Source organism: Urocitellus parryii, chromosome 5 (assembly GCF_045843805.1).
Source record: "Urocitellus parryii isolate mUroPar1 chromosome 5, mUroPar1.hap1, whole genome shotgun sequence".
NCBI classification, from domain to species: Eukaryota; Metazoa; Chordata; class Mammalia; order Rodentia; family Sciuridae; genus Urocitellus; species Urocitellus parryii.
Window position 1 is genome coordinate 106,818,409 of NC_135535.1, and position 12,265 is coordinate 106,830,673.

Sequence of the window (12,265 nt, forward strand, 5' to 3'; positions counted from 1 at the left end):
GAAATACAGAAGATAACTAGAAATTATTTTAAAAATTTGTACTCCAATAAAATAGAAAATATCGAAGGCATTGTCAAATTTCTAGAGGCATATGATATGCCCAAACTAAATCAGGACACTATACACAATTTAAACAGATCAATTTTAAGCAAGGAAACAGAGGACACCATAAGAAGCCTACCAACCAAGAAAAGCCCAGGACTGGATGGATACACAGCTGAGTTCTACAAGTTATCAAGGGGGAAATTAAAAAGAAGAACTAACACCAATACTTCTCAAACTATTTCATGAAATAGAAAAAGAGGGAACACTTCCAAACACATTCTATGAGGCCAATATCACCCTGATTCCAAAACCAGACAAAAACACATCAAATAAAGAAAATTTCAGACTAATAGCTCTATTAAATATAGCTGCAAAACTTCTCAATAAAATTCTGGCAAATCTAATACAAAAAAATATCAAAAAGAAAGTGCACCATGATCAAGTAGGGTTCATCCCAGGGATGCAAGGTTAATTCAACATACGGAAATCAATAAATATAATTCATCACATCAATAGACTCAAAGATAAAAATCATCTGATCATCTCAATAGATGTAGAGAAAGTATTTAATAAAATACAACATCCCTTCATGTTCAAAATACTAGGGATATCAGAAATATAACTCAACATTGTAAAGGCTATCTATGCTAAGTCCCAGGCCAACATCATTCTAAATGGAGAAAAATTGAAAGGATTCCCTTTAAAAACTGGAACAAGACAGGATGCCCTCTTTCACCACTTTGATTTAACATAGTTCTTGAAACTCTAACAGAGCAATCAGACAGATGAAAGAAATTAAAGGGATATGGATAGGAAAAGAAGAACTCAAATTATCACTATTTGCAGACGATATGATTTTATACCTAGAATACCCAAAACATTCCACCAGAAATCTCCTAAACTAACAAATGAATTAAGCAAAGTAGCTGGACATAAAATCAACACCCATAAATCAAAGGCATTTCTGTACATCAGTGACAAATCCTCTGAAAAACAATCTAGGAAAACCACCCCATTTACAATAGCCTAAAACAACAATAACAACAACAACAACAAAACCTTGGGAATAAACTTAACAAAAGAAGTGAAAGACCTCTATAATGAAAACTACAGTACACTAAAGAAAGAAATTAAAGAAGACCTTAGAAGATGGATAGGCAGAATTATTATTGTCAAAATGACTATACTACAAAAAGCACTATACAGATTCAATGCAATCCCAATCAAAATCCCAATGACATTCCTCTTAGAAATACAAAAAGCAATCATGAAATGTATCTGGAAAAATAAGAGGCCCAGAATAGTCAAAGCAATCCTTAGCAAGAAGAGTGAAGCTGGTGACATTACTATTCCAGACTTTAAACTATACTACAAGGTAATAGTAACAAAAACTGCATGGTATTGGCACCAAAATAGACCTGTAGACCAATGGTACAGAATAGAGGACACAGAGTCTAACCCACATAGCTATAGTTATCTTATATTAGACACAGGCACCAAAAATGTACATTGGAGAAAAAACAGCCTCTTCAACAAATGGTGCTAGGAAAACTGAAAATCCACATGTAACAAAATGAAATTAAACCTCTATTTCTCTCTATGCACAAAACTCAACTCAAAGTGGATCAAGGGCTTAGGAATTAAACCAGAGACCTTGAGACTAATGGAAAAAAAGGTAGGCTCAAATCTCCATCATGTTGAATTAGACCCTAACTTCCTTAATAAGACTTATAGGGCAAGAATCAAAACCAAGAATCAATACATAGGATGGATTCAAGCTAACAAGCTTCTTCTCAGCAAATGAACAATCAGTGAGGTGAATAGAGAGCCTACAGAATGGGAGCAAATCTTTACCACAACACTTCAAATAGAGCACTAGTCTCTAGGGTATAAAAAACACCCAGAAACCTTAACACCAAAAAACCAAATATCCCAATCAACACATAGGACAAGGAACTGAACACAGACACTTCTCAGAAGAAGATATACAATCAATCAACAAACATATAAAAAAGTTCAACATCTCTAGCAGTTAGGAAAATGTAAATCAAAACTAAGATTTCATCTCATTTCAGTCAGAATGGCAGCTATTATGAAGACAACAATAAATGTTAGTGAGGATGTGGGGAAAAAGGCACACTCATATATTGCTGGTGGGACTGCAAATTGTGCAGCCAATCTGGAAAGCAATATGGAAAACTGGGAATGGAACCACCATTTGACCCAGCTATCCACTCCTCAGTCTATACCCAAAGGACTTAAAAACCGCATACTACAAGGACACAGTCATATCAATGTTTATAGCAGCACAATTCACAATAACTAAATGGTGGAACTAACCCAGATGCCCTTTAGTAGATGAATGGATAGGAAAACTTTGGCATATATACACAATGGAACATTACTCAGCATTAAAAGAGTAATGGCATTTGCAGATAAACAGATGGAGTTGGCGAATATAATCCTAAGTGAAGTAAGCCAATCCCCAAAAAACAAAGATGGAATGTTTTCTTTGATATGAGGATGCTGACTCATAATGGCGATAGTGGGGAGCATGGGAGGAATGGAAGAACTTTAGATAGGGCAAAAGGGAGGGAGGAAAAGGGAGGGGGTAGGACTGATGGTGGAATGAGATGGACATCATTACCCTAATTACATGTAGAAGATACGAATGGTGTGAAAATACTTTGTGTACACTCAGTGACTTAAAAAATTGTGCTCTATATGTGTAATATGAAATGAATTGCATTCTGCCATTGTGTATAACAAATTAGAATAAATAAATAATTTAATGAAAAAAAGAATTAAAATAAAGAACTGCAAGACAATAGTGACCTTTATCTTTATAGATTTGTGTTGGCACTCTTATGGGTATAGCAAATTTGAATCTATTCTGTGGATATTCTAGGACTGAGCAGTTGTGCAAACCTTTTAATGTTACTGGGAGCCAATGGTATCACTGTTGGAGAAGAAAAATTCTGGTTAGAATAGAAAGATGAAGGAAGAATCTTGTTTTGTTGGACTGGGATTAGACGTTTATGAATTGATTTATATTTTTGCTCTGTCTGCTCAGTGACCTTAAAGTAATCTTATCCCAGTAGGAAGAGCTCATCTAGGCCCAGATCTTGATTTACAAATCTTACTTTCCATTAAAATGAACCAGTGTACAAAGTAAGCCTGGGTAATTTTGCTAGAAAGTAAAGAAGGCTGAAGAGCAGGGATCTCAAATCACACAACAGCTGGTTTGATGGTGATTCAACTGCTCAATTGGAATGGAATTATTCTATTCTTCTCTCCGATTGGCTTGTCTTTAGTCTCTCTCTCTTTTTTTTTCTTTTTGGTACTGGGAATTGAAATCAGGGGCCCTTGACCACTGAGCCACATTTCCAGCCCTATTTTGTGTTTTATTTAGAGACAGGATCTCACTGATTTGTTTAGTGCTTCACTTTTGCTGAGGCTGGCTTTGAACTTGCAATCCTCCTGTCTCAGCCTCCCAAGCTTCTAGGATTACAGGCGTGTGCCACTGCACCCCGCTGTCTTTAGTCTTATTCAGGAGTCTTATCTGATTATCAAATTTGTGGGAGTCCAGCTCTGGCAGGGGGTCTCAGGAGATAAACTGATGGTGAGGAGTCTCGGGTGGAGAAACAACACAGATATAAAAGTGAAGGTGCTGAATCCCAATCTTTACTTGTGAAGTTAATCATATATACTTTTCATTTTGGCAGGCTCACAGTATTTTGTGGTTACCAAACAGGAATCATTATTCATAGAAACAAAATATTGCGTAGCTACAATTAGATAAGAAGAATGTATCTTGGCTTATACATAAGCAAGCATTTTTACTTTCAGTTCGAATTTTGCTTTGAGCTGTTTCTGCTTAGTTAGAAATAATAATAATAGTTAGAAATGTCCCAGACTATTGGCCTATACCTTGACTATTCTTTCTTGACTTACTGACTAGAGCCAACGCCGCAGTTATGGCAAATGGTTAACTTGAAAAGAGAGGCTACTAATTTTAATCAAACAAGAGTAAAAGCACCAAACCATTGTGCACAGGAACAAGTTGTCCAGTACTAAGCACTAATCTGTCTTCTTAATATTAATTTTTCTTCTCTAGATTTTAATTTAATTTCTCAAAAACTTCCTTGACTGTTTTTCCTACAGGGGGTTTCCTCATTAAACATTAACAATTTATGTTTCATAGCTGAATCATTGCATTTAGAGCAAACAGATTTATTCTTTAGAAGTAGTTGCATTAATTGGGAAAGTCAAGTTTTTTTCCTTCATACTTAATGGTCATATGAGAAGTTGCAACTATACTTATTTACAGAATACAAAAACAAACCAGTCCATTCCCAGAGACATACTGCGCTCCTCCAGAGGATGGCTGCCTTGTGCCATCCATCTCATTAGGGCTTTGCCTTTGCCTGAGTCAGGGGAGGGGTGCAGCACAAATTATTATCACTATAATTCATGCCTTATTTTTATATCATTTTTAAATAAAAAATTTTACATCTTATTTAAAGTTAATGTTTTATTTTTATGTTCTAGAAAATGCCAATTGCAGATCCTAGTCTTCGTCATTCATCTTGGTCTTGACACATATGTGTTCTGTTTGTGTGATAACTGGGTTTTTACCTACCCTAGGTGTCTGACTGTGTTTTTTTTTTTTTAAAGAGAGAGTGAGAGAGGAGAGAGAGAGAGAGAGAGAGAGAGAGAGAGAGAGAGAGAGAGAGAATTTTTAATATTTATTTATTTATTTAGTTCTTGGTGGACACAACATCTTTGTCGGTATGTGGTGCTGAGGATCGAACCCGGGCCACACGCATGCCAGGCGAGCGCGCTACCGCTTGAGCCACATCCCCAGCCCCTGACTGTGTTTTGACTGAGTTTGTCACATCATGAGGATGTGTTGATTTCCCTTCCCTAGCATTGACAACTAGAGGGCTTCATCGGGGATGTTGCAGGAGCAAACTTTCCTTGTAATTTGGTGTAATTTTTCAAGTTCAATTTTCACTGCTTCTATGAAAGAAGAAATGAAGTACTTTTCCCTTATTAATAGAGGAGATGACTGAGTGGCAAAGTGTAATATTAAACTTTCCTATTGTTCACATTTACAAATGTACTTCTTTGTTCATTTCTTTCACCACATTGATTCCACGGTGGTGAGTAGATTTTTTATTGTGGTTATGTAATTGTTTACATTTTTAAATGGATACTATTTTTTAATCTTAACTTTTGACCATTCACAAATAACCATCCTGATTTTACTCAAAAAGAAATAAAAATTAACTCCTCATTTAATAATCTCTCAGTAACATTTAGTCTCTCTGCCATTTTAACTCGGGACCTGACACATAATGCATATAGCCGCTTGTGAAAACAGTGAGGAATTTATTTCTGTATAGTTATATTCTTCATTGATATCTTGGGAGGAAATAGGTATAAAAATTTTATTCTGCCAATCTCCATTACATTTTCTTTTCCCAAAAAATGTTCTTGACTTGGATTTGTAAATTATATATTCCTGGGTTTACATTTAAAGGAGAAATGAATATGGTTGTCTCCATATTTCCCCATTGTCTCAGATCCGTCTACCTTACTCTGGTGCACAGAGTTAGCTGGGATCAGTGGGTTTGTATAGACCTAGATCAGAGGGGGAAATGACAGTAACTTAGCTCTCCCACTGAAGTTGATGCAAAGTTATGTTTCAGCTCTCTTTAGAGTAAGAAAATCAGGATCTCAATCAAATGACTTCACTTTTCTTCTTTCAGGCTCTATTCAGAGTCTGATTGTTTTAATAGACAAGGCTCATTTCTTTTCAATATTAATGCCTCTCCATGGAAACAGGGTCTTCTCTGACATGGGTAATTTATTCTGTATAGTGTGGCTTGGACAATTGTCAACAATTAAAACTCAGATTTTCTCCAGAAAGTTATTACCACTTGGAAAGACCCAAGTAAATTTCTCTAATAGTTTTCATAAAAAGATAAAAAGTGATGTTTTTGAAAAGTCTGTGATCATCAATGAATGATTTTGTATTAATGTTGATATGATGAGTTGTGGAAAGGTAGCCCAGTGGTCTGGAGCTGCGCTATGAACATGGGCCAAGGCTGTAGTAGTGTGTGCCACACCAGTGTGGACCCAAGGCACTGCAAGCCAGGGCACAGGAGAGCCAGGGGACATGGATCTATCATGCTATGGAGGTCTGACTGGCCTGATTTGGATGCCTGCTCCACACAGGCTGTAGCCAGAATCCCTGAGCATCCACTATCCAATGACCTCAAACTCCTGTTTCCTGGCCAACAGTGAGAAAATGGAGTGGGGGCAGGTCTGAATGGAAGTTCAGACTCAAGAGTTAACCACAGCATTAGTGCTTTCCCAAATCCTGATTAGCATAAATTTGGACCAATAGCATTGACCTAAAGTGCTGTATAAATCTCTAGATTATCACACACTGCTGGCAACCCCTACCTGTGTCCTACTCTTTTCATTCTTACCTTCCATGTTCCATGAATCTCATTCTTAGGATTTGTAAGACAAGAACATGGAGAGAAGTTGGCAGTGAGCTACTCGAGTCTATTGAAACACTGTAGGGCATACCCTCATTTAGAGCTCCAATACCAGGAGCTGTAACATACCATTTGGTTGTTGCAGAGAAGAGTTAAGATTGGCCAGTTCTGGGCTGGGGATGTGGCTCAAGTGGTAGCGTGCTCGCCTGGCATGTGTGTGGCCCGGGTTCGATCCTCAGCACCACATACAAACAAAGATGTTGTGTCTGCTGAGAATTAAAATAAATAAATATTGAAAAAATTCTCTCTCACTCTCTCTCTCTCACACTCTCTCTTTAAAAAAAGAAAAAAAAAAAGATTGGCCAGCTCCACCAAGCTGTAATTAGTTGCTAAAACTAAAATGGGCTTTCTCAGCTGCACGAGGCCTGCAGCTTACACAGGCCCCACTGGCCAGCAAAAGTGGAGAATGAAGTTTTGTCTTAAACTCTAGTTTCAAAATTAGATTCTAATAGCTTTTTGTGTGTTAGCTGGAGTGCATGTCATTCCTATCTGTCCTATGTACTTGAAATATGTAGGACACAGGGATAGAATCAACTCTGGTTTTGTAATTTCTGGAATAAGGAATGGTGATAGCAAGAGTTGGTGAACATTTAAGACATGCACTATTAAAAAGGTTCTGGGGCTGGGGTTGTGGCTCAGTGGCAGAGCACTTGCCCCTCACATGTGAGGCATTGGGTTTGATTCTCAGCACCACATTAATAAACAACAACAACAACAAAATGAAGGTATTGTGTCCATGTATGACTAAAAATATATTTAAAAAAGGTGATAAAACACAAAAATATATTTTCTGGAGTGAGAAATTTATCCACTTAAAAATCAATTATATTAAACATTGCAAAACAAATAATATGTAAATATTGTCCAATAGAACTCCTAGTCATTAAGTGTCTGATTATGACACTAATCCAATTTAACTTACTGAATTGATAAGTGATATGAGAAGCATCCCCCCACTGCCCCACCTCAAATCCCCCAAAACAATGCAATTAAAATTGGGAGAAATGGGGTAGGAAAAGGTGAGTACTGGAGAGTACCAAGGGCCATTCCAGAGACATGTATAAAACACATATTTGCAAAAGAATCTTACATGTTTAGAAAACAGTTTGTTATTGATTATTCTTAAAACAGACTGAATGTATAGCTAATGAGGCTCAACATGAAGATAGAATTCCAAATGTGGACACTTCATAGCCTAAGCTAAGGGCTTTGAACTTTTTAAAGTTCAAATTTTGAATTATAGAAGTATATGGAAAGTTTTTGAAAAATAACTGTACATATGGTTTATGATTATAGATTTTTTTTCATAATTTCATGTACATTATTGATAGGAATATATATTTTATTTTAAAATAATATTTAAATTAAAAAAGAATAGAGAAAGTCAGATTCAGAAAGTCAAAGTCAAATGTTTTCTCTCATATAGGGAAGCTAGAGGGAAATAAAGAAATTTATAAAGGGGGTATCCCAAGAAAAAAGAAGTGAGTTCAGTGGAGTAGAGGAAGAGAACTGAGGGGGAAGGAGGAGGGACAGGGAAAAAGAAGAAATGCAGGAAGAAATTAACCAAATTATTTTATGTACATATACGAACATACCACAGTGAATTGAGTATCTATAAAGCACCAATTAAAAATCAATAAATAAACAGAATGGAGACCAGTGGAGTAGTGACCAGGAATAAGGGAAAGGGAGGAGAGGAGGGAAAGTGGAAGTACTTGAGATCATAATGGAGCAAATTATATTATATGAATATATATATATATATATATATATTAAAATGAACCTATCATGTATAATAAAACACTAATAAAAAGATAAAAAACTCATAAAGGAAAAGGGAGAAATCACAAAAAATAGTAAAGACAATATTGATTTAATATTACACAGAAGGCAGATATGGAAACATTCATTCTGCTTGCATGTGTATAACTAAATTTTGGAAGTGGCTGTAGAGAATAATGACCCTGTAGCATAGAGAATTGCAATGCTTGGTCTGCTTACTTACTCTTTTCTGATTCCAATAAATAGGAATATGTGAAGATGGTCTGGGGTGGAAAAAATTTATTGTATATACAGCCACTTAGAAAGTTTTTGCAATTTTTTTGGGAAAAACTTTGTTCAGGACTGCATTTCAGTTTTATGATATTCATGAGAAGAATGAATATCTGTCCATCTAAAGGAAGTAACTATGGGACAGAATTGTGGAAAATCCCATGTGAGATCCATTCAGTTCAAACACTGAATTTTCAGAGGTTGCTGAGAGTAAATGTACTCACATTAAGAGAGCAAAACTTGTCTTTGAGGCTCAGAGTATTTATTATATATAAGGGATACATGTAAAACATCACTGAAATGAAGACAGAATTCTCTTTTATTAGGGAAAAATAACATAAGGAGTTCTCTGCAGACTTGGTTGCTCTAAAAAATAGCACTACGTGGTGTTAGGCTCAACATCATCATATCCAGGGTCATCTTGTCCCAGGACCAATGAGGATGCTGTCTCTTCTGTGTTAGAATTATCAGCTTCTCTGAGAGACTGAGGAGAGGTGCCTGAAACAGTAAGAGAATCCTGGTTTCAGTGGTGACAAAATGACAATACAGATACCTCTTGTAGGATGAAAGACTAGTAGAATGGCTACAAAATATCTATGGGGAACCTGAACTTTTCTGGAAGGATTAATAGAGCTATATCACAGGAACTCTGCTCTGTCCAAATGCCTTGATTTCAATGAGAAGGAGGATGGTAGAACTATGGGACAAAATTGTGGGAGATCCCATGTGAGATTCATTCAGTTCAAACACTGAATTTTCAGAGGTCGCTGAGAGTAAATGTACTCACATGAGCACTCTCTCTTCCATACTAGGCTGATTCCTTAAGCACTCTAAGCAGAAGATGACCTCCCTTGATTCCTCAGTACCTCAATAACAGACCACACTTGACCTCACAGTATTCATGACAACAATTTGGGTCCTTTGGCAGATGCTGAAGAGGGGAAGCTCAATTAAATTCAATAGTTTCCTGTTTCCCATGGACCACATGCCCATGCGCAAGTAGAAAGCCCAATCCCAAGAAATAATACCATATGTTATTTGAAACAATAAGACAAAAATCATTCCTTCTAGCATGGAAATTTCAATATTCTCTAGTTAAGACTATTGCACATTATGCATTAATAGTGGGAAATGTCAACTAGAAACATTTAGCTACGTGCTTTCCTCAAAATAGGTGAAAGGTTGTTCAGTAAACAAAAATCAATAAATATAACTTATCACATAAATAAACTTAAGTACAAAAATCACATGACCATCTCAATAGACAGAAAAAGTCATTGACAAAAATCAGCACTCACTCATGTTAAAAACATGGAAGAGGCAGAGCGTGGTGGCACGTGCCTGTAATCCCAGTGGCTTGGGAGGCTGAGGCAGGAGGATTACAAATTCAAAGCCAGCCTCAGCAATGGAGAGGTGCTAAGCAACTCAGTGATACTCTGTCTCTAAATAAAATAAAAATAGGGCTGGGGATGTGGCTCAGTGATTGAGTGCCCCTGAGTTCAAGTTCAATCCCTGTTATCCCCCACAAAACATGGAAGACACTAGGAATAGAAGGAAAGTGCCTCAAACTCATGAAGGCTGTAAGTGATTAACTGAAAACCAACATCATAATGGTTGGAGACAAAATAAAAGCATTTATTCTAAAATCAGGAGCAGGACAAGGATTTAAACTCTTACCACTCCTATATATTTCTTGTAGTTTTAGCCAGAGAAGTTAGGCAAAAGGAGAAAATTAAAGGGATAACAAAGAGAAAAGAAGTAAAATTATTTTCATTTGCAGATGATATGATTCTATTCATATAAGACCCCTAAACCTCTACCAGAAAACTTTCAGAAATGGTAAACAAACTCAGAAAAATAGCAGGACACAAGATCAACATACAAACATTCATAGATTTTTCATGTTGATTGCTGTGTTGCAAACTATAATCCCAGCAGTTGGAGAGGCTGACAAGAGGATTGCAAGTTTAAGTCCAGTCTCTGCAACTTAATGAGGCCCTAAGCAACTCAGAGAGACCTTGTCTCAAACAAACAAACAAACAAACAAACAAACAAAACCAAAAAGGGCTAGGGATGTAGCTCAGTGGTAAAACAGTCTGGTTTAAATTTCTAGTACCAAACAAACAACACCAAAAAAACAAACCAACAAAAAGAAAAACCAAAAACTGAGACCAAAAGCAAAACTTAATAGATTTGCTATATACCAATAGTGAACCAAATACAAAATAAAAAACCCCAGAAAAATGATTCCATTCATAATATCCTCTAAAAACCAAAAACCAAAACCAAAACCAAAACCTGGTAATAAGGGTAACCAAGGTGGTGAAAGACTGCTAAGATAAAACTATAGATCACTGAAGAATGAAATTGAGAAAGATCTTAGAAGATGGAACAACACCCCTTGTTCTTCAATTAGCAGATTTAATATTGTTAAAGTGGTCATACTCCCAAAAGCAATCTACAGATTCATTGCAATCCTCATTAAATATCAATGATATTATTCACAGAAGTAGAAAAAAATCAATCTTAAAATGAATATGGAAGAATAAAAGATCCAGAATAGTCAAAGCGATACTGAGCAAGAAGAACAAGGCTGGAAACATCACAATTTTCAATCTCAAATTATATTACAGTTTTATAGTAACAAAAATAGCATGGTACTGGAATAAAAACAGAAGAAAAGAAATAGAAGACATAGAAATAAGCCCAAATAAATATTTTCATCTAATACTTGACAAAGGCGCCAAAAACATATGTTGGAGAAAAGATAGCGTTTATAACAAATAGCGCTGGAAAACTGGATGTCCATGTGTAGAATAAAACTAGATTCCTATCTCTCACCCTGAACAAAAGTCAACTGAAAATATATCAAAGACCTAGGAACTTTACAACTAGTAGAATTAAAAATAGGCTCACCTCTCTAACATGTTGTTATAGGTACCTTATTAAGACTCCTAAGACTCAAGTAATAAAAATCAAGAATCAACATGGGGGATGGGATAAAATTAAAATGTTTCTGCACAGCAAAGGAAACAAGAGCACGAAAAGGGAGCGTATGAAGTGGGAGAAAGTCTTCTGTCAGCTACTCCTTTAACAGGGGATTAATACCTAGAATAAATGAAGAACCTAAAAAGTTAATACCTCCCAAACAATTAACCCAATCAATCAATAAATAGACGTTTCTTAAAAGAATAAATACAAATGACCAACAAATAATGTCTCTAGCAATCAAGGGAATAAAAATCAAGACTACGTTGTGATGTCATCTAGCCCCTGTTAGGATGGGTTAGTCATGCTGTCTTTGCTTACTGAAGATTCCCACACTGATGGCAAATTCATGCAAAGAAAAGGAGGCTATGGAACACACCTGGGCTGTTTAGCAGGCTCTCATTTTCTGGATTTATTGAGTGATCTATCTCCTGGTACAGGACTTCATCAACAGCAGCTTCAAAAGTGGATAAGGCTGTGGAAAGCAGAATGAGTTCAGATATTGCTCCTAGAAGTCTTTCCTTTATCAACAGACAGAATCTTCTCCAATGCACACTCTTGGAGATACCCTCTGAGCTAGGGACTTCATGGTCCTGAAGATTCAAGTG

At 36.3% G+C, this 12,265-nt stretch overlaps 1 protein-coding gene across 1 annotated transcript in view; it reads right to left on the reverse strand.

The window, feature by feature from the left end:
• Positions 1–9,048: 9,048 nt before the first annotated feature.
• Positions 9,049–12,265, reverse strand: part of LOC144255030 (antigen WC1.1-like) — a 39,116-nt gene continuing 35,899 nt past the window's right edge. Inside the window, exons 12-13 of the mRNA XM_077799084.1 lie at positions 12,037–12,132; positions 9,049–9,167 (exon numbers count right to left, since the gene is read on the reverse strand). Coding sequence (XP_077655210.1) covers positions 9,049–9,167; positions 12,037–12,132 — 215 coding nt within the window. The remainder of the gene's footprint in view (positions 9,168–12,036; positions 12,133–12,265) is intronic.